The sequence below is a fragment of the Protopterus annectens genome, chromosome 4.part1, assembly GCF_019279795.1.
Source record: "Protopterus annectens isolate FY-2018-M chromosome 4.part1, PAN1.0, whole genome shotgun sequence".
NCBI classification, from domain to species: domain Eukaryota; kingdom Metazoa; phylum Chordata; order Ceratodontiformes; family Protopteridae; genus Protopterus; species Protopterus annectens.
Genome location: NC_056734.1, coordinates 890,537,876 through 890,560,503, shown reverse-complemented (window position 1 = coordinate 890,560,503; position 22,628 = coordinate 890,537,876). Strand labels below are relative to the sequence as shown.

The 22,628-nt window shown below is 38.4% G+C and overlaps 1 protein-coding gene across 2 annotated transcripts in view; it reads right to left on the bottom strand.

Annotated features, from left to right (window-relative positions):
- VWA5B2 (von Willebrand factor A domain containing 5B2) overlaps positions 1 to 22,628 on the bottom strand; it is a 1,682,718-nt gene that overhangs the window by 1,256,614 nt on the left and 403,476 nt on the right. For both annotated transcript variants that reach the window (XM_044070629.1, XM_044070630.1), the window contains one exon: positions 6,936 to 7,097. In XM_044070629.1, the coding sequence (XP_043926564.1) occupies positions 6,936 to 7,097 (162 nt within the window). The remainder of the gene's footprint in view (positions 1 to 6,935; positions 7,098 to 22,628) is intronic.

Below are 22,628 nucleotides of genomic sequence, written 5' to 3'. Positions count from 1 at the left end.
GAGGCTGATACAACCACAAACATATTTGTCAAGAAATTTCTGAACTTCATCAGTACAAACTCTTTGGACCAGCTAGTCTGTACCCCAACAAGGGCAACAGAATCCTAAACTTGATTCTTACCAATATAGTCCAGCTTTGTTCTACCCAATTGTTACTACCTCCCTTGTCAAATTGGACCACAAATCCATCATGTTCACCATAAGATGGAAGCCAGAAGCATTCTCCAGTGTTTCATTATTCAGAGATTATGTGAAAGCTAATTTGCTAAATCAGAGTGATGACGTGACTAAATTCAAACTGATGACCCCACTGTTATGTGGACTCCTTTACCACCACACTCTATGCATATGTAAAGAGCTACAGAGGTGTTTTTGTGCCCCTCTGAAGTAAATGCAATGCCAAATTTAAGAATAAATCTCTGCAGTTGATCCCAAATACAAACAGGATCTTTAATAAAAGGAAATAAAAACTCATTGCACAAAAAATAAGTTTAACTCTCAAGATGATAAAATGCCCTTGCTAAACTCAACAGTGGATGCTGAAGCCTGATAAAATCAACCAAAGCCAGATATGAAGTAAAAACAGCCACCTAGGTGAAGAATAATTACATATAAATAATTTACAGCACTCCACTTAGCTAACAATAAATTATATCACATAATCACATCCAGGGGACATAGCCAGTCTACTAAAAGATAATTTTAGCTCAAACTTCACCCCCACCTCCTGTATTTCCAGATCACATACCCACATTAATACTTCCTCCTTGAATCTCCCAAGTACAAGTCCTCAAGACACTGTCCAAGGCTAAAAACACTAACTCCATAGGGCCAGATAACATACCAGGCTGCCTACTGGTCATCCTGATACAGGACTTGTCAGACCTACAACAACTTCCAAACAGGCTTCATGTCAGATGAATGAAAGACAGCAGCAGTCAACTCCTTGCACAAAGATCGGGTGTCAGCTGATCCAGGAAATTATACACCAATATATCTGACCAACCTCATCTGTAGGGCTATGAAAAGAATCATTCTGGAATTAATAAATAAGGACCAAAACAGCCTACAACTCTTAGCCTAAGTGTGCTCGGATTCATTACAGGGAGCTCCTGCCTACTTATTGTGGTACACTTCTTTGAGAAGGGTACTGAAGAAATTGATGAGGGTGGATCAGTACAGACATATCTACACCTCACAAAGGCATTTGACAATACCCAAATTCAGATATCATGAATAAACTCTCCAAGTTAAATGTCATCTGTTATGTAACTCACTGTATAGCAAATTGGCTCACAGATAAAACCCAGAAAATTAGTTTGGGCATCTCTACCAACTACAAAAGACATGTCAGTAGTGGTGCACCCCAGGATTCAGTCCTTGAGACACTCCTCTTTGTCATTTACTTCTTGGAGGTCAAATCAAATTGTAAGGGTTTGTGGCTGACAAAGTTTGCAGATGAGTGTAAACTTGGTGCTGTTCTAAATTCCACAGTGTGCACAAAGATCCTCCAAGAGGGTCTTACCTAAACAAATAGTTGATATCAGGACCATGACATATTATCCTTTGGCATGCATGACTTCCCTTGTAACTCTCACTTTGATAAGACACCTCTCAAAAGCTGATCATACAGTCAGCTATCTGGGAATTTACATCTACAACAAACTGTGCTTTTATCACCATGTGTCCACGATTGTAAGGGAGTCCATTTTCATTGCACAGTTTATATATAAATATATGTTGCTCAGGTCCATGGATATAATGATTCCATGGTACTCACTTCTCACTAGGCTAATCATCGAATATAATGCTCCTTTTGGCATATACCTATCCAAGCAACTGGCACAACTGTAATGACCACAATATTTTTTCACAAAAAGTCCAGGGCCTAAATCATAAAAACTATGTGGACAATCTTCGAGCTTTGATCCTCTTCTCTGTATTATACAACATACTATGAGATGACCTCTGCCTCGCATATAGAGCTTCAACAGAGGCAGACCCTATCCTGTCAGACCTATTACACATTCAGAAGTTGAATGGTAGGATAAACATCTGATCAAGGACTCTCAGTCATTTTTGCAACATAAACAGGACATGCTGGAGGGAGAGATATACATCACAGAGAATGCTACTCTAATGAACCATCTTCTACTGCTTATAAAGCAAAGTAATTCTCTTACTGTATTTAATTAAATTTGGATGACTGGAAGGGAAACCATAAATGCACCCCAGCTTAGCACCCATGCATCTTTTAGAAATGGGCAACATGTCAATGTTCCAACATATTTTTGTTCTATCTGCCCCTTGGTTATTCATACACAAAATATACAGCTAAAAAACTACCATGGGAATATAAGGCCAGGCTTCTTAACACCCTTACAAATGAGTAGACTAGTAAGTATCTAAGTACCCATGGACCTATAAACACATTATTTGTGACTGCTTCATAGTTTAGAAACACTTGACTGAAATAAGGCATAGTGAAGGGTTTTTCTTCTCATGTAAGTTTGTAAGGAATTGGACCAGACAGCCATGATTGGAGAACCTCAGTCACTCAATGGACTATCATGCAGAGAAGTCACTGACTCTAATATCTGAAATGGCAGGAAATACTGCGGTCCTCTGCTGGTTTAGTTGTGGTATAAAGTTAAAGATTCATAAACAAATGACATTCTTATAAAGAGATGGCAGAACTAAAGCCTGGATAGTTCTGGATCTATTAACAGTCTCATAGACGAGTCTGACTTTCTGAATTGCTTTATTTAGCAGTTTCACATGTCCTGCAATCTAAAAAAATGTTCTAATGTTTCACTGAAATTACTGGTGGAATTTATCAGCATAGTACTTATGTTAGCTATAGATGTGGCGATGAACGAAGAGTGATCATAGGAAGAAGGTTCAAATACAAAATGTTTTGGATACTTTGTGTTAGAGTTCAAAGTCCAAAAGCCATTTTCAATCTCATAGAGGCTGAGTTGTAAACTTGATTGTTCTTGGGAGACAGAATCAGGTGGACAGATCAAAACCAAATTATCAGAATGTCAGATTAAAAAAGGCAGGCCACAAGGGATTTCAATTCATTAGGAAAACTTTAAGAAGACTTAAGAGCATTCTATATTATGGGGACCAGGCTAGAGGAAGAAAAATCATAGTAAACAGATTGCATCTGATCAGACTGGTAGCTTCTGTGCCAATCCATTGTGGTATGGGAGGCCTTTCATTGGTTTGGTTTGTCTTCATAATCTGATAGTCACTTATAAACAATAGCTCTCTTATAGCAGATAATGTCTATATCAAATGGCCAGAGATCATACACATGAAGGCAAACACACTGTGGTGCTCAGAACTATTTTCTCCAGAAATGGCCTGCCAGAACAGGTTGATAGTTATAATGAACCCTAGTTTATTTAGGAGAGATCAGATCATTTATGAAAATAAACTGCAGCAAGCAACCCAAGACTTTCTTTATCACTCAGCTATTAATGTTGCATTACATTCATCTACCACTTGAATTTATACATTGCCACATGTTTCGAGGGATAAAGAATGTAATTATATCTATCATAGGCTTTTAATTTAAGCAAACTAGAAATGGACACCAAGTCATTTAATCCTGGTGGGCAACTAGCATTGTGTTTACTTGATGTCATTGGCTGCTGGTAGTTATGTCACTGGTATAAATGTCTGGGCATGTTTGTAAAATGGTGTCTAAAGAAGTCTGGTGATTTTAAACCTGACAAAAGCGCTTACCAATGAACGGTATTTTACTGGATTTTGCACCTGTGGTTCACATCCTTTGCTGCTAATTTTTGCTCTTCTGATTGGTGAAATTTTGTTTTTTCCTAGTTCCAACTAACAGATATACTTTTCTAGTAGAAATGTTGTATTCATAGTATAAAAGTTAAAGTACTAGAACAAAAGGGAAATAAATGTGTACCATTTGAAGTATAATATATTAAAGCTGAGGGATTATTTTAAAGTTAACGCATAGCAATATTTCAGTGATTATTAAAATGTATTTTAGCATTGAATACCAGACTCATGACACAGTAAAATTATAAGTGTTATCAATACAATCATTGAAATCTTTGTCAAGTATTGTTTCCTTAATTTTGTTGTATAATTTGAAAAAAACTGAAACACGAGGCAAAAGGATAATATCTTACAGAGGGCAGACACTGTTTCAAATAGAAAGAGGTCACTTGGGTGTGCCAGGGAGCACTTACGCAGATTCTCTCCATGTTATTTGCATTAATTGTGTCATTCCTCTTTCTGGTTAATATACTGTCAAGCTGGCTACAAATTTCAAACAAAAGGTGATTTTATAAATTCAGACTTTTGAACTATACAGTTCAGTTTAAGGGCTACAACCATATGGAGTAACAAATTAAACAGAATAGTTTGTACACTGTGTGTTATTTGTGTTATTTTTTTGTACATGATAGGGCATGTCTATAAGTCATATTTATTTATTTCATTTTATTTATTTCAGTTTGATAACTAGCTAAGTGGATTGGTTGACAGACCATTTTCAGCCTTGACCCAGGTATCGTGGTACATAACATAAATTATACATAAACTAAAGAATACACAGAGTCATACAGAGTACAGTAACAAAGTAGAGACAATACATGTGTACGTCATTTATAGTTATAAATGCAAGTGATATTATTTACAGTATGTACAATTAAGGTAGACCTTCAGCCAGTGGCCATTTGTAAAAGTATATCTTTGCAAGAAAGATACGACTACAGTGTGAGTTGCAAAGAGAAGCCATTGTCATGAAAGCAAGAACATTTGTTATCCTTAAACAGTGGTTCTTTTAGTTTGTTTCTAGATAACTGAAGTGTGTCTTGCTGTCTCACTTGTGCAGGTAGCCAATTTCAAACAGCTGGACGTAGCAAGAGATAGCCTTGTCTGCTGTGTAGGTTTTAAAATGAGGTCAATGCTATCTTCTTTGACTGTCTCAGAGTGTAGTTAGACTCGTTCATTTGTAAGATTGATTTTGTGGGTGGGAACAGTGTCCCATTTTTAACAGGTGGTAGATTTGACATCTTGGAAGAAATGTGGCACTGTCACTTACAGGTAGCCAGTTACACCTCTGTAGAAGTTGGCAGTGACAGGCTTGGGGATCTACAAGAATATAGCTGCAGATTGTACTTATAGTAGTTTGTATTTTAGATGTGATTGTAAGGTTAGAAGAAGGAGCTCATATTCAATTTTAGGAATAAGCAAATTTTAACTAAGGCATTACAAGCTATAGGGGTGAGGAGAGATGAAATTCTATACCATAACTTTAGCTGGTGGAGTGTTTTGTTAATGATATTGCATTCATGCTTAGTCAATGAAAGAGTAGGGGCGAAAGTGAACCCTAGTTACTTCTGCTCTGTTACTAGTGGTAGTGAGTTGCAGTCTGTGTCACTAATAATTAGATTTTAGGTTGGGGAGCTTTTTGGGTGTGCCAAATATCATGATGTTATACTTCACAGGATTAATTAGGAGCATGTTTTTACTCATCCAATGGCATACATTTGTAATACTAGATTGTAGTTTCTGTTGATGAGACAAGCTATACTTACATGATTCAAGTGGTAAGAAATAATTTGCAGAAAATACCAAGTTGAGGTGGGACAGGTCAGTGGAAATATCATTGATGAATAATGGAAATAACAATGGAATCCTATGTCAATAGTGCCTTCATCTGAAAGAGAGGTTCCTAGATGTACTTGGAAAGCTCTTGTTTTGGAGGTAACTTTGAAACATAACTTTAAAGAGATAAAATTGCAGCCTTGATAAATAGCCCCCCAGTACTGTATAACTACCTTCTAATTTACCTGTTATAAGGGACCTTGTCTGGTGGTATTGTCAAAAAACATTGCATTCAGTGATGTTCCCAGTCATATCTTTCTTTCTTTATTTCCATAGATTTAACCTTATTTTATATGGGCCAAAATCGAACTTGCTAAGTTTGTAAAGGAGCAGGTTTGTGATTTACTATTTCAAATTCGCATTTGGTATCAATGAACAGATCCCTATTAGTTTTAAATCATTCACATTGTTAGAAATGGTGTCATTAGAACATAATGCTGTCATGGTACTGAAACACTTTATGAAATAATCTTGTATACAACAAAGAAGTGTATATTTGTTTATGTGATCCCAGAGTTGTTTGCCTATGTTTTTAAAATATGTTTGTTATAAGCCATAGATTTGCTATAGGTCTGTAATTTTCATATTTCTTAGGGTTTGTTTTTTTGGGGTGAGGAATGATGTACACGTACTTAAAAGCTGTAAGAAAAATAGAAGTAGTTAATGAGAGTTTGAATATATGAGAGAAGATGTGCTGCTATAAAGAGAGTTAACATTTTTGTAAATATGGGGTATACTTCTGAAAGCTTAGAGTAATACTTTGACATTATTTTGATTTTTGCAGCTAAAGATCTAGAGCTTTCTACTGATGTATTTCGTGGATGAAAACAAGGAATGCAAAAGCCTTCTTCATTGTGACAGAACATTGTAGTTGCAGTGGATTTCAGTATTGTTTTACTGATGTGGGTAGTAAACTCAGTTTCTGTTCTACCTACTGTACAGCCATTTCATGCATCACATTGACATAGAAATTAGAATACAGTCTGTTGGTGGCTACTGCGATGGAAACAGTTGAACACCTAACTACAGTATCAGTGACTCAAGTATAAGGAACAAGACAAGATGCCATGCTTATTTGTTTGTAGTCAGTGGCTAAATCTAACTCACTGGTTCACTAAACAGTGAGTTTTCATTTCTATGATGGTCTCTACCTAGCAGAGTTTAAAATACAACAGTGCCACTACCCAGGCCCTTAAATAGGTAGAGAACCTTCCAAGTAGTGTGTATGTGATTTATTCAGGAGTGCAGATGCATCTAAATGTCTGCTCAAACCTGTAACTTACCATTGGTGCAGCCCAGAGCTAGGACAGAGCCTCGGCAACAATCCACACAACAGTCCTCAGACTTTGGACGGTTCTGAACTCGAAAAGTGATACTCCTCTCTCCGGTCACTGCTTCAAATCCTATCACCAACTCAGTCTCTTCCAGTGGATAAACAAAGACCCCTAGAAAGTAAAAGGAGATAAATTTTGAGACTGTAGCTTTAGTACTTGTTTAGCTTGCAAACTGTGTGCATTAAGATCAAGATTGTTGCACCGTATTCCTGCTGAAGTGCTTACCTATTTTTCAACACTGTACCTACCTTTTGATGATGTAGCTAGTTAAACGTCAAATGAGGCTTTGTGCCAGGAAACCTAATATTGCCTCTAGGTCATGATGTGACAGACTTTCAGAATTCAAGGTGATGCTTGATATGGGAAGTTTATTTATTCAGGTTATATTTCTGCTCTTAAAGCACTCATCACCAGGGAAGATGTTGGAAAGAGAATATTTGCCAGAGCCAATGTGAGAAGCTGGAATACAGGAACAATAAGGGTGTCAGAGTAGCCATCACATGTACTCTTTTGGTGAAATAATTTGGCATGTGTCAGGCTGTAAGGTTTGCTGCAGCAGGCATACATGGCCAGGGTGAGATGTTCTAAGGTTTAATGTATTTGTGCGTTCTTACTTCATCCAGGCATCCATAGGGTAGAAGCACTTTAGCATGGTTTATAAGACTAAGCAGGAATAGTAATGTGACAACAAAGTACTATTCTGGTTTCAGGCTATATCATTTGCATACTATAATGTCCCTTTCTTTGACTATTTACCTTATATTACTGATTAATCCCCATCCTTATCTTTCTCTTTATTTTATTTATATTTTTATTTTGATTAATGTAGCTAGGTTGTATTTGAAATGGAGACCCACTTACCGAATGAAAATAACTAAATAAATGAAAAGTGTGAGGATGTAGCTATGATAATGAAACAGCTTACAAAGTAATTTTAGACAGATTTCCAACAATGCAGTATAAGATATTTCATTCATATAACAGTAGACCCACCGTGTTTTCAATTTGTTCATTTGTTTTAATCAAGCTTACTTTTCACTTGGATATATGATATGGTAATTGCTTATTTTCTTTTTCAGACTTTTACTGAAGTTGCATATGTTTTTGTAAAATGGCCATCTCAAAGGGATTTTGTACTCTAGTTCTAAGGTAAGTTACATTTTTCAGAATATTTCTGATACTTTTGCAGTACCTTTAGTAGTTTAGAGTTATAGTATGATTTTATAGGTTTATTGTTTAGGCTTATGTTTTCGGTTAGTTTAAAATAATTTAGTGTACATTTTTCAGTTTGGGTTGGTATTGTTAGTGATGTCATTTTTTGATTGTCTCTTGGAGTTGTTTTTTATCTTTCTTTATTTTCATTTTTACTTTGTTGAGTTCTCATTCTCAGATCTGATGAACTTTATTTTATTTTACTTTAATTTGTTAACTTTGATATAACATTGATCAAACTGGATAATTTCGGACTCAGCCTGGAAAGTAAAGCAAGAAATCACTGTAAGATACAAAGAAAAACATTTTACATACATACATAAGAGACAGTAGCCATTAAGCTTTGTAAAATGAACGAAAAAATTAGCCATCATGATTATAAAGTACTATATGGCCAAAATGCTAAACCAAGCAAACAAAGTTATGTATACTATATACAGCAAAGAAGCTGAGCTGGATCACTGGATAGGGGAGAATGAAGACAGGAAGAGTGGAAGGGGAGAGGAGAAAGTAGAATATGCAGGGATGTGAAGGGGAGAGAAACTACAGGTGGTACCCTCTTTTGTATGAATTAAGCAAAGTAGGTAATATGTGTGTAGCTGCCTTACTTATAGGTTCACAGGTAGGTACTAGGCTATCTACCTGAGGGCATTTATAAGCCTAGCCAGAGTGTGTCAGCTTTCACCTCCCCATTGATTAATTAACTGATCCTCTGTCAAGCAGAGCCAACCAGTGATCCCAGGGGTGTATTTTCTGTTACCCATCCACTCATCAAGGTTTCTCTTGAAGAGTGTTAGTGAGGGGCTCTGCCTAATCAAGTTAGGAATTCTGTTCCAAAGTATGGGGAGTCTCTGTGACAGGAATCTGTCCCTCCAGCATGTTCTATTTATTCTTGTGGTGAGGTTTAGCTCACTAGAGTGCGTGGCTCACAGTGACTTGAATTTCTTTAGGTGGAGCATGTCCATCAATGCTGAGTTGGACATGACTTTGTAAGTCAGGCAGAGATCACCTCTGAGTAAGCGATATGCCACTAAGTACAGCCAGAGTTTTTTTAGTCGGGCTGCATAGGACATATGTTTGAGACCAGTAATCCTCTTGGTGAGGTACTTTTGTGGTCTTTCCAGCTGTTGGAAGTGTCTTGTGAGGTACATCCCGAATGGGGCATTGTACTCTATGATGGGTCTAATGAGTGACGGGTAGAGGGGCACTATAACCACTTTATTTCTAGATGCGAACCCTTTAGTAATTAGATGGGCCACATAGAAGGATTTCCTAACTACTTTGGCAATATGATTGTCAAAGGAGTGATTATTATCTACCTGGGTCCACAGATCTCTTATTACCTCTTCTGTATTATAGGGGCTGGCACCTATGTGGTAATTCGTGGGTGTTTTGTTTTTCCCGAATGGCATAGCTATGCATTTTTTGGCATTTAGCTTGAGGCCATGACTTTGACACCAGGTGTCCGTCTCAGTAAGGCCTTTTTGGAGGATGTCCGTGTCAGCCGGAGAGTCAATTATGGCTCCCAGTTTGCAGTCATCAGCGAAATTGGTTAGCCATAGTACTCCTGTATTTGTCTGTACTTCTGAGAAGCATATGCCAAACAGTAGGGGTCCCAGGACCAAGCCTTGCTGGACACCATTTGTGACTGGTTTAGAGTCGGACTTGTAGCCCACTATTCTTACCTTGTGAGTTCTGTCTGTAAGCCAGTTGGCAACCCATCTCGTGAAGTAGGGGTTTATGTTCAGGCTGGTGAGTTTTTCTGTAATACCCGAGTGGGGAATGGTGTCGAAAGCCTTGGCGAGGTCAAGGTAGGCTGTATGAACCACCTTTCCCTCATCTATGGCCTTGGTGACTGTCTTGAAGAAGTCAACCAGGTTTAGTAGGAATGATCTGCCCTTAACAAAGCTGAACTGGGTCAGGTCAAGTGTTTGGAGGTTCCCAATGTCTTTGTTAATGAGTTCCATGATGATGCACTCCATAGCATTGCAGACCAGGCTAGTCAGGCTTATATGGCGATAGTTACCAGGGTCAGTTGTGGACCCTCCTTTGTGGAGAGGAATAACCGTTACTGTGCATCATTCTCTGGGCATGTAGCCTGTGGAGAGGCTGAGGTTGAACAGCGTGTTTAGGTGGGGGGTTAGTTCATTCTGTAGTTCATGCAAGACACAGCCAGGGACACCATCTGGTCCCATTCATATTGTGTTTTTGGCTTTTGAAAGGGCTGTTTTCACCTGTGCGTCTGTGATTTTTGGGACACTACACTTTTCCGGTATTGTTGTGGGCCCTTTTGGAGGTGAGAGAGGGGTGAAGTTTGCACTGAATCTATCTGTCAGGATGTTGGCAATATCAGTAGGTTCAGTATATTTTGTGCTATTTTGCACTAGTTCAGTGCATATCTGCAAGTTGACACTTAGATTCTTAACATAGCTAAAGAAGGCTTTGTGGTTATCTTTTGAATCCTTGGCTATTTTTCTTTTGAAGTTAGCCTTGGATGGTTTCATGAGGGACCTCAGATTCTTACTGATACTGATCAGGGATGTCTTTCCTTCTTGGGATTTGCTTTTTTTCTGAACTAGTTTCCTCCTTCTATTGTATAGCCTGTTTATTGCAGGTGTCCACCAGACTGGTTTCCTTCTCTTAGAGGAGTGAGTCTTGGTTTTGCTAGGGATGGCACAATCCATGTATCCTTGTAGGTGCTCATAGAGTGCATTTGTAAAGGTTTCTGCATCTTGGGCAGCATTATCCTTTAGCGTGGGGGCTGTGAAACTTGCCACCTCTGTCTTAAGTAAGGCGAAGTTTGCTTTAGAAAAGTTTTTACTCTGGTTTCCTTAGTTGGGGGTGGGGTGGGGTTTGGACATCCAGATTGATTAGTTTATGGTCTGATCTAACCAGTGATGGGTTGACCTCTGGTGTGGGACACCTGTCACCCATGTTGGTGATGACCAGGTCCAATATGTTTTCACCTCTGGTAGGGGAGTTTACCAGCTGATCCAGGGCGTTTGAGTTGATGAATTCCAGGAAGCGCTGGGCCTGGGAATTTGTACTGGAGTAGTTTTCCCAGTGAATGGTAAGGTAATTGAAATCACCCAATATCAGGGTGTTTGGTAGGACCTTCATGTTTTCCATTGACTCCAGAAAGGTGGAGTGGTGGTCCTGGGTCATGGAGGGTGACCTGTAGCAGGCCACAATTTGCATTGCAGATTTGCCCAATGTTAGTTGCATATGGATGATCTCAGAGCTATCGTGCTGTGCCACTAACCTGGAGGTGTAGGTATCCTTGATGAATATGGATACACGCCTTCCTTTTGTGTTTCGGTCCATGTTCTGTGGCCGAAACGTGTGGTATGAGTTGTAGCCTGGTAGTGCTGGAGTGCTCTCTGGAGCCTTGAACCAGGTTTCAGTTACTGCACAGATGTTGACGTTTTCCATACTGAGGAGTGCTTCGAGCATGGGCATTTTGAGATTTAAACTCCTGGCGTTGAGTAGCATAACCCTCAGTGTTTTGTGGCATGTGAATCAGTAACACTGACAGGGTTGCAGGAGAAAGACAGTATCAGGATGGTAGCCATGGGGGGAGTCTAATTAGCAGTTACTCTCTTTTAAAAGCAGATTTATTTTATTATTTATTTATTTTACATTTGTTGACCGGGCTAGTCTAGCTGGATGCATGTCCATTTTCAATAGAGGCCCGGGGAGAAAAGCTCCAAAAATAAAAATAGAAATAATAATAATACATACATACTTTAAGAGTAATAACAGATAAAAATAGTAGCTGATAAAATGTGCAAAAAGTAAAAAAAAGTTATTACATAAAAAAGCAGTTGTTACAAAATAATATATATTTTTTTTTTTATTTACAAAATAATTAGTCTTAGCAGGAATAGAATTCGCAGTAGGAATCAAGGGTATTGTACATAAGATACAATATCCATGTAAACATACATATTCTTTATGATAACATGGTATTATGTTTGTTTAGGAAAAAAATTATAGAGTAAGAAGTAGTTGTAGTTCAGAAGGAGAGAGGTTAGTCAGGCTTAGTACAGGAGCATAGCCAATGTTTCTTTAGGAATAGTTTTAGATTCTTTTTAAAGAGTGAAAGAGAACTTTGTGATGTTAGTTCAGTAGGTAGTACATTCCATAGCTTTCCTACCGAGTTAGAGTATAGGGAGTCGCCTGCTGAGTGAATGGATCTTGAAGTATTAATAAGAAGTTTATCTGAGGAGCGTAGGTACTTTTTATTATTATTATTATAAGGAGTAATGAGGGTAGAGAGTATCGGGGTGTGGGTGGATTTATACAGGGCCTTGTGAACTATGGGGAGCTGTAGAAATTTAAGCTGATTGTGAAATTCTAACCAGTCTAGTTGTTTTAGATTCAGACAGTGATGAGTTTTGAAAGGGGAGCCTGTGGCAAATCTAGCAATATTATTATAGGATGTGGCCAGTTTGTTGAGGTTGTTTTTAGAAAGGTTAGTATATATGGGGGAGGTATAGAATAGAGTTGAGATTAAGTGGGTTCTGGCTGTAACAGTCCTAGCTACTGGAGTAAGAAAGGGCTTAATTCTGTAAAGGGATCCCAGTTTTTTGTTCACTGATTTTATTGTGTTGTTTATATGGGTATCAAAGTTGAGGTTGTTGTCAATTGTTATTCCTAAGAGTTTAGTGGTTAGGACGGGACAAATGATGGTGCCGTCATTTGATATAAGTGTGAGATGTATGGGGGTGGATTTTCAGGTTGGTGTGAAAAGTAAGAGTTTAGTTTTTTGGGGGTTAAGAAGGAGGCAGCGCTTTAAGAACCATTGTTCTACAGTATTGAAAGCTTTTTGGGTTAGAGTTTTAAGTTCAGTTTCAAAGGAGCCTGTACAGATAATGGTAGAGTCATCTGCATATTGAATGCAGGTGGTGTGTGGTATTGCTGCTTGTAGGTCATTGATATAAATGGAGAAAAGGAGTGGACCTAGAATGGATCCCTGAGGAACACCAAGGGAGATGGGTAGATCATCAGACAGTTTATTTTGCCACAATACAGCCTGCTGGTGGTTTTCAAGATAAGATTTAAACCAATTCATGGTTAGGGGATCAAGTGAAAGGGATTTCAGTATGTGCAGGAGAAGTTGGTGATTAACCATGTCGAAGGCTTTCGATAAGTCAATGAAGACTGCTGAGGAAAGAATATTATTGTTACGGTTATTGTTGATAGTGTCTGAGAAGGATAGCAGGGCAGTGGTGGTACTGTGGAAAGGTCTGAAACCATGTTGGCAGTTGGCAAGTAAGTCATAGTTGAGAAGGTGTGAGAGTAGTTGCTTATGGATACATTTTTCCATTATTTTTGCAAGTGGAGATAGCAGAGCTATTGGGCGGAAGTTAGAATAGTCATTGGAGTGTCCCCCTTTATATAGTGGAATGATATGGGAAATTTTCCATATAGATGGGATAGTTCCTTCATTTATGGTTCTATTGATCAGTCTAGAATTGGGGAAAGCGATGGCTTTAGCTCCTTTTTGGAAGAATTCGACAGGGAGTTGGTCAGCTGAGGGAGTGGTAGGTTTTAATTTTAGGAGAAGGGAACAAATAAAGGAAGTAGAAACTGCTTGAAAATAAAATGGAGGAGGTGGGATAGTGGTTGAAGTAGGAAGATTTAAGGTATCGGGAGAAAGATATTTTTGATAGCATCAGTGAAAAAAGAATTAAAGGCATTAGCTGTTTGTAAGGGGTTGTCAGGGTTAGAGCCAAGTGGGTTGGGAGTGATTGATTGACCTGGGTGAAGGAGTTTGTTAATGCTGGTCCAAAATTTTTGAGGTGCGTTGTGGTAGGTTTACTGTGTTTGAAGGAAGAAGTTCTTTTTGTCTGATAGAATGACTTTTTTGATATTATTTCTATGATATTTAAAGGTTTGGTGATCTGAAGGACTTTTAGTAGCATGCCATTTTGCACAGGATTTATTTCTAAGAAGGATTTTTTGCCTAGTATTATTGGTGAGCCAAGGTGCTGGTTTAGTTTTATTTCTAACTGAGCGTGATGGGGCGTGATGATTCAGGATTGTTAGGAATGTAGTGTTAAAGTATTCTACTGCTTCATTGAGTGGAAGATATTTTAATGGTGACCAATTACATTGTTTAAGTTCAGTTTGGAAAAGTTCTGGGTTAAAATGCATTTTGGTGCGTATAGTTCTGTAGGAGAGAGGGAGAGTTAGGTTGGTCTTATGTCTGATAATATAGGTTAGTGAATGGTCACTGAGGTCATCTGGGAGGGTCTCTGATTTATACATTTGATGAGGATTATTAGTAAGTATCCAGTCCAAGGTGCTTTCTTTGTTGTTGGTTCTATTAGTTCTGGTGGGGGCGTTAATAATTTGTGTGAAGCCATAAAGGTTAATATGGGTGGTAGGGAGTATATTACAGCAGGTCATCCAGTCTATATTGAAGTCTCCTAGGACTAAGGTTTCTTGTGGCAGATTGGTGGAAAGCCAGTTAAGGATATTTTCAAGTGTACTAATATTATTGCCAGGGGGAAGGTATATACAGATAATGTTTATGGTCTTATAAGAGTTGATTAGCAGTTTGGTGATAAGTATTTCAGCACTATTGTCTGATGGTGGGTTCAGGTTTAGAGTAGTAACCTGTAGCTCTGTTTTATAGAGGATAGCTACCCCTCCTCCTTTTTTGGCTATGCGGTCAAATCTGGTTATATTGTAACCTGGTGGGGTGATTTCATCGTCCTTAACAGTAGGTTTTAGCCAAGTTTCGGATAAGCATAAGATATCAAATAAGTGGACATCTAAAAGGGCATGAAGTTGAACAATTTTATTGCCAATGCTGCGAATATTGAGGTGAGCTATAGATAGTGAGTTTGGTGGTTTGATGGTAGGGGTATTAGTTTTGTTTGGATTGCAGTTTGGAGTGTTTAGGGTATAGTTTAGGCCTGGGTTTGGGTGAATGTCCCCATCCAGTAACAGGTGTTGGAGTATTATGTGTTTAGGGTGGAGAAGCTTATAGAAGAAGTCAATTGCTTTTCTAGCATTTTGATGGCAATAATAATAATAATATACCAGTTTGTGCAAATCACTGTCCTACTTATTAAGTAGACTTCCACACACTTCTGTAATTTGAATAATAAAATCCTCTATTTAAATAATCTATGCAATACAGTTAAAAAATAAATGTATAAACAAGTGTACACGTGCTCAGGAAAGTGTAGAATAAAATGTTTTGGCATTATAAAAATATTGCCTAACAGATGTCTAGTTTCGATACTATATTAGTGAAGGATGCAGGCAATCTATCTACTCTGAGTTTCAAATAATTCTGGCAGCTTTCATATACATGAGAATACTGATGCTTGAAACAAAAAACCTCTCTTTTGACTGCAGTACAGAGACCATTTCCAGGGAATAGTACAAATTCCATTTGACTGTACGTGGCAAGCAAATACTCCTCCTGACTGACTTGACCTATTGAGCTCTCAACTTTAAACGAAGGGGCCACAAACTTGAATAAGTTTCACATGGATGTTCTGGGCTGAGACAAGCTGGGAATATTCTGTTATACAACTGATAATGCCTAATGCCACTCAAAATGGATTTGTGAAATGGAGATGTATGTTAACTAGTCTAATTGGTGTTATCAAGTTGTGTGTGTTGCCCTTGATTGCAGATTAACTTTCATCGTAGTATATCTGTATTTGGCTAATACATTTAATTCCTTGCCACACACAGGGATCATTAACAATCAAAGTATGTAAAGCCAGCCCTCTGGCACATTCAGCCTTTGACTGCTAAGCCTCATTAGGACATTTATTTAACATTTGGAGACAAGAGTCAGGTGCTAGGAAGTATACATGCTTTCAGATCCTGTGGACTGTCCTAACTCCCTCCCCACATAGCTTTTGTGCTACAGTATGGCTGCATCCAGAAGGTGCGTGAACGCAATCATATATATTGAGTCACCTGACTGACAAGTGCACCTACTGCACTATGTCCATGCTAGGCTCATGGGCCTGATTCACCTGCATTCCTGCAGATTTTAGCAATGCAGTGATAAGAACTGTAACCCTTCCCTTACCCTGGGATAGCTGGCTTGGCATCGACTGCTCACTTCCATCAGCCACTGCCCACTTATCATCAGCATACATGCTAATAGCTAAACACAGGGTGCCAGGGGTACAATAAAAGGGCTGGGCCTCCAGCCTATAAGGCTTTTAAAGATGAGGTAACGAGAACAATTTAAGTATCCATCGAGGGAGCTAATTTTGTCTCTTCTCCATAGCAGTTAGAGGATCAGGCTAGGCACTCTTTTATTTACAGTTAGATGATCGGGCTAGGTACTCTTTTATTTACAGTTAGAGGATCGGGCTAGGTACTCTTTTATTTACAGTTAGAGGATTGGGCTAGGTACTCTTTTAATTACAGTTAGAGGATCGGGCTAGGTACTCTTTTATTTACAGTTAGAGGATCGGGCTAGGTACTCTTTTATTTACAGTTAGAGGATCGGGCTAGGTACTCTTTTATTTACAGTTAGAGAATCGGGCTAGGTTCTCTTTTATTTACAGTTAGAGGATTGGGCTAGGTACTCTATTATTTGCTCTAAGGCCAGTATATAGAATTCTGCAGGCCACCTATCCAGACCTACTGCTTTTTCCATGAGCCATAATTTTATCATCCTCTGCACTTCTGCTGTTAATTCCCTGTCTAGATCCTCCACCACTTCTAGCTGCAGTATTTTACCAGCTGTTCTGTAGTGCTGTTTATTTTCTATACAGTTTCTCTTTTATTTCTTCCACCTCTTTGACTGCTCTTCCCTCTTCCTTCCAGTTTTCCTATTTTTCCCATTTGTTTTATCTGTAAAATCCATGCCAATGGTCTCCACATTTTTCCTCTTAGTTCCAGAACAAATCTTTTCTTCTCTACTCTCCCTGTCTCATTTTTTTTTTTAATTCTAGCCAGCTTTGTGGCATAGAGGGAAAAAAGCCCTGACTATATTGTAGGATGCCTGAGTTAGAACAGCAGCTCTGCTTACAATAGGAGCAGGTGTGGGAGTATCGGAGTAAGTGACCATTGCCAATCCATAGTGGAATGAGGCAGCTCTGGCTTCCTTCATGGGTGACACCTGCCAGAAGTATTAGATGTTGACCCCCATAGAGCCTGAGATTAACAAGTCCAGTTACCACATGCAAGTTGCAACAGTAAGCTGTATGGAACTGAGCATGCAGAGACACACTTCCCTAGGTATGTGCAGTAGAGCTTGAAAGAGCAATTTGGCGGAGGGTGGTGTTCCACAGGGAGAAGATAGGCTATTCTGCCAGTCCAAAAAGCTGGCCCACTCCCTACCAACTAATTCTCATTGTAGAATGGATAAGCTGACTGGGGATTCTCAGTCAGCAATATATTGGCTATATGACTTTAGCCTCATATGAGGATTTGCAAGCTCCCACTTTCATGGAATGAATGGGCTGACAGGGTGCAGTGAGAGGACCAATCAGCTTTGGTCCTCCACAGCAGGGAATAGCAAGAAAACAAAACATTAAAAATGTTCATTATTTACCACAATTCTAGTCTTCATTAAATTTTCTTCATCTCCACTTTTCACCTACATTTCTTAGGTTCCATCTGAACACTTATTTGTATTTTTCTTAGTTGTCATTCTTTTTTTCATATTTTCCTTTGCTTTGTTCATGATTCTGAGCTCCTGCTCATCCACATGGCTTTGAACTGCTCACACTATCTCCTATGTTATACCTCTTATCATTATTCTTTGTTTGTGCTCTTTCTGCCCCTGCTCTTGAGTTGCTTTTCTTTTTTCTCTCCTCTTTTATTCCATTTTGTTTTGTTCTACTAACACTTTTGGACCTTCATTCCTAACTGCCTATTTATTGCATCACTGGGGTATGTGTGCTTTGATACTGTTTGGGGTCCTTTCCCCATGTCTGCCACTTTGGTTCCTTTCTCTGTCTTCATGGACAAACAGTCGAACATGGTCTCTTGCACCCACCCACTTCTTGTGATAGTGAATTAATTCTCTGTTCCTCTACCCCAGTATGTTTATTCATCTCATTCTTCCTACTTTAAACATTTCCTGTCAGTTAAGTTTGTTCTCTTCTTTCTGTCATCCTATTTGATCAAGGGTTTCATTAAGAGTTAATTTGTTGTCTTCCTTATGATTTAATTTCCCCTTTTCCTCTTTATTCCCTGACTTCTTGAAGAACTTCCCAAAGAAATATTTTGTCTTTCTCTCTGGCATACATATTCCACATTTTCTATTTCTTCCTGTCAGCTTTACCTTTCCATCTGATCCATCATCACTCTACATTTTCTTCAATCCTCTCTGTTTTTACCTCAATGACTTTTCTAAATATTGACACTTATGTTCATAGGTAAGTACAAGATTAACTGACCTTTTGGGCATTTTAAGCCTAGCCAATTTTGCATTTAAACGTGAGAATCAAACTTGTACCATGTGACTGTGAGATAAATCCTCAACCATTATACCACCCTCCAACCCTTCTATCAACAGGTCACGTGACTAAATGGTTGGTTTCTTTAAAGCCTCTACTGAATAACATCCACATGAAACTTTGAATTTATTTGAATTTTATGATTTTTTATGACTCTAAATGTCTAAGAATTTATGATTTTATAATTATATGTTTTTATTTTATTTATTTATTTTATTATCATTTGTTAACTGAGTTGGTCCAACTGAGCCTAGGGTCCATTTTCAGTGGAGACCCAAGGAGAAAAGCTCCAGATACAGTTACAGTTAATCAAAAATAGCATTACAATAAGTACATTGACAAGAAGTATTACATACAGTTGAAATAAGCAATAGAATACATTTATACACTAGTTTAAAGAAATAAATCACAATAAAAAGCAAGGATAAGACACAAAAATATAGATGTAATTAAAGTAGGAGTGTTAGTAGAAGGAAGAAAGAAACAGATGATAAAAAGAAAAAAGAGGGGGAAGAAAAAGAGAATTAGAGAGAGGAAAAGAAAAATGGAATAATCAAAAGTAGAGTTAAGTAGAAAGCAATTATATATCAGGTTGGAGTTTGGCATGGGCAAATCTTATTTTATAAAAAAATTCTATCTTGAAACACTTAACTTCACTTTTTAGTCATGTGACATTCTTTAGTCATGTGATTTTAGTCATGTGACCTTTTAGAGAGTATTAAACTGAAGCACTTCATGTTGCTGATAGATTTTCCTGAGGAAGCTGTGTATGGTAAAAGTTTACTGTTTGTTAAACTTGCAGCAAGTATAAATTTGCATTGACTTCGGTGATTTCAGCGTGGTTCAAGTGGTTATTGTTTATATATTTGCATGCCTCTCAACCTCTTAGTGCAAGAAATCAAGACAAGGCAGTTGGCACAGTGGGAGAACACAGGGAGCCAGAGAGGGTGGGAGAGACGGACGTGCACCTTTGGCTCTTTTCTTTAGTCTCTACCTTGCTTGCAACCATCTTTTCAGTCTGAGGGTACAAAGTGGAGAAAGAAACTGACCCTTCACTCATCAGCTTAAAGTAAGAGCCTGTTTTTTATCCACCCCTGAAATACCAGAGTGATTCTAAAAAAAAAATGTACTGGATAATGTTTACATGTACAAGTATTGTGGAGCGCTTCTCCACACTGAAGAAAAGCTATTTTCAGAAGTGGACATTCTATCCACTGAGAAGAATGAAAAAAAAAAACTAAACAGTAAAAAATAAAAATATAAGCAAAAAAAATTTAAAAAGAATGCATTTTATTCAGTCATTGTAAAAAGTAAAAAAATAAGGAAGGAGAGTGAAAACATTGAAAATGAAACACAGACAAGCTGATTTCAGAAAAGCATTTGAGGTTGGTTTTGCTGATTCCTGCTACTTCTTCTGGTACCTCATTACTAGTATCAGCAAACCAACCTCAAATGCTTTTCTGAAATCTGTTTGTCTGTGTTTCTGTTGCAAAGTTTTCACTAATTTTCCTTATTTTTTTATTTTTTAGAGTGACTGAATAAAAAACATTCTTTTTTAAAACAATCTTTTTTCACTTATATTTTTTTGCTAATTAATCAGGCTTAGATGTGGAGTGGTAGACCTGAGCTGCTTACTTTGGTCTCACCATAGCAGAATTGGCCAAGGCTAACTATCTTTATTACCAAGCTAGTTGTATCCTTCCCTTTGTAAATCCCTTACTTTCTTGGTTAACAGCTCTAACTATAATGCAAATAATAGAAGGAAAGGAAGACATCCCTACCTGCTTCCTCTGTTCAAACACATCTCGTCAGACAGGAGCCTTCCCCTTTAAGTCTTGCTTCTGAATTCTCTTATATTTTACTGAATAACCCAAATATTCTATCAGGGAGCACACATTACCACTACCTCACTTATAAAAACAGTCAACTAGATTGAATGCATTCTGTGTCAAAACTCACCAACTGTAATGAAATGTTCTTACACTCTCCTCCCCTCTGAATTGTCATCCTCACTGTTTTATTTACACTTCCTTTATCCTCCTCCTCTAGAATGGTCCATCTCTCCTCTTCCATTTTTTAATCATCATTTTCTCCCTTTCCTTCATTTTCATCTTTTTGTTTCTTACAGCAATATGATTTCTGCCTTCTCTGTATAGCAATTAAGGATTATCTCTCTTTTAATGCAATTCAGTACTCCTTATATTCCATGATATGAGTCATCTCTCCCATTACCCACACACTATTCTTTCTCTCTGCCCCTCTCTCTCTCTTTCTCTTCAACATTCATCTGGGTAGATGGGGCCTCTTTCCCCACTTTTGAACATTAATGATGCTTACATCCAGAATTTCTTAACCTCTTCCTGACTATCTCTCTGAGTACCCTTCCCTTATTCCATATACCCTGTTTCTTTCCCCTATTTACCCATCTTTTCATTTTTGAACCTTTCCCTCTTTTCTGTTATGCATTTCTCATCCTTCGCCTAATTCTAGTTGACTTTAAATCCTGACAACTCAGCTCTTCATCCTTTTGGGCCCTTCCTGAGCTATTCCTGCTCCTTTGTCTTGGCTCTATTGAACTCTGCTTTGTTCTATTTGTCCACCTCCCTCTGTCCTTCTCCTTCAGTCTTGAGTCTTTTATTCCTGTGTTATTCCGGGCACTCGATCCCCCTCCCTGTGGTTTCTCCCATTCCCATTCTTCTTATTCTTTTGTCTAGGAAGCCTTTTTAGTTTCAGATTTAGGGTATACTCTGCTCCATGTAAAAGAAATGGATTACATCAAAATGGGGGTAATCTGCTTTGAGATCCATATTAGATATACTGATTCACTTTTAGTTACACTTTAATGATGTTGGCAGCATTGGCTATGAGCCATAATGGTTGTTTCATGCAACTTGTTACCACCTGGAAAATGACCAGCCTTTCTCTCAGAATTCTTTATCCTGCCTCTTCTTCCAGGTTAACAAATCTGTAGTTCCCTGGATTTTTCTTGCGCTCCCTTATATTTGCACAACTGCATCATGATTATTGTTGCCAGTCCTCAGGTACTTTTCCAATGGACAGAGGTCTGCTGATAAACTCCATCAGGACAATCTGTGTGCAAAATGTCCAGCTTCATAAGGAAGTTAAGAGGCAGCTCTTCGAGTGTGCTTTATCATTCCTTAGAGAAGTTGTTTCTCATTCATCCCTTTCGCTATATATCCTGGTGTACGTCCACTGTTCTCCCTCCTATGTCCTTCCCTCTTCCAGCAATGCAGCCGTCAGTTGCTTTCTATTATAGATATTGAAGTTAAGTATTGACTTAATACCTTTGCCTTCTTCATAGTCTTTTATGACATTCCGCCATTGCATCTTTACTCAGTGCTGAGGCAGGCTAGCTCAGTCCTTAAACTCTTTCTTCCTGCTGTGCATCATAAGAAGCCTTACCCCCTATCCTGACCCCCTTCCCTTTCACCTTATGCCTCTGTTGCTCCTACTTAGTTTGTTACCCCTCTAGTTGCCTTCTTGTAATGTATCTCATTCAAACCATCACCCCACTCCCTTGCCCATCTCAAATGCCATATCTTTTACACTAGTCACAAGCCTTAACTTCCTGTGTAGCCAGATTGTCTTTCTTCTCTTTCTGCTGTTTTTGACTATTCTATAAACTCTCATTAGTAGCTCTGAATGTTGCACCCATTACCCATTTCATAGCTTTTTCACCCCCAACTTTTTCCAAGTCTCCAGTACAATTTTCACCCTATTTCAGCTCATTATAATCCACTCTCCTGAAAGTCTCCCACTATAGTCTTTCTCTTATACTTGTACCAATCTCCTTGGTATGGATTCAGTATGATGTAGCTCTCCACAACTGTTCCCCTCATTCTATTTTAACTAGCACAGAGTATGGCCCAGGTTCTGACCATATGTGCTCCTTCACCTGGTTATTGCAGTCATGTGCCTCCTGCCCTCTAAACTTGCATGTGGTGCTCACACTGCT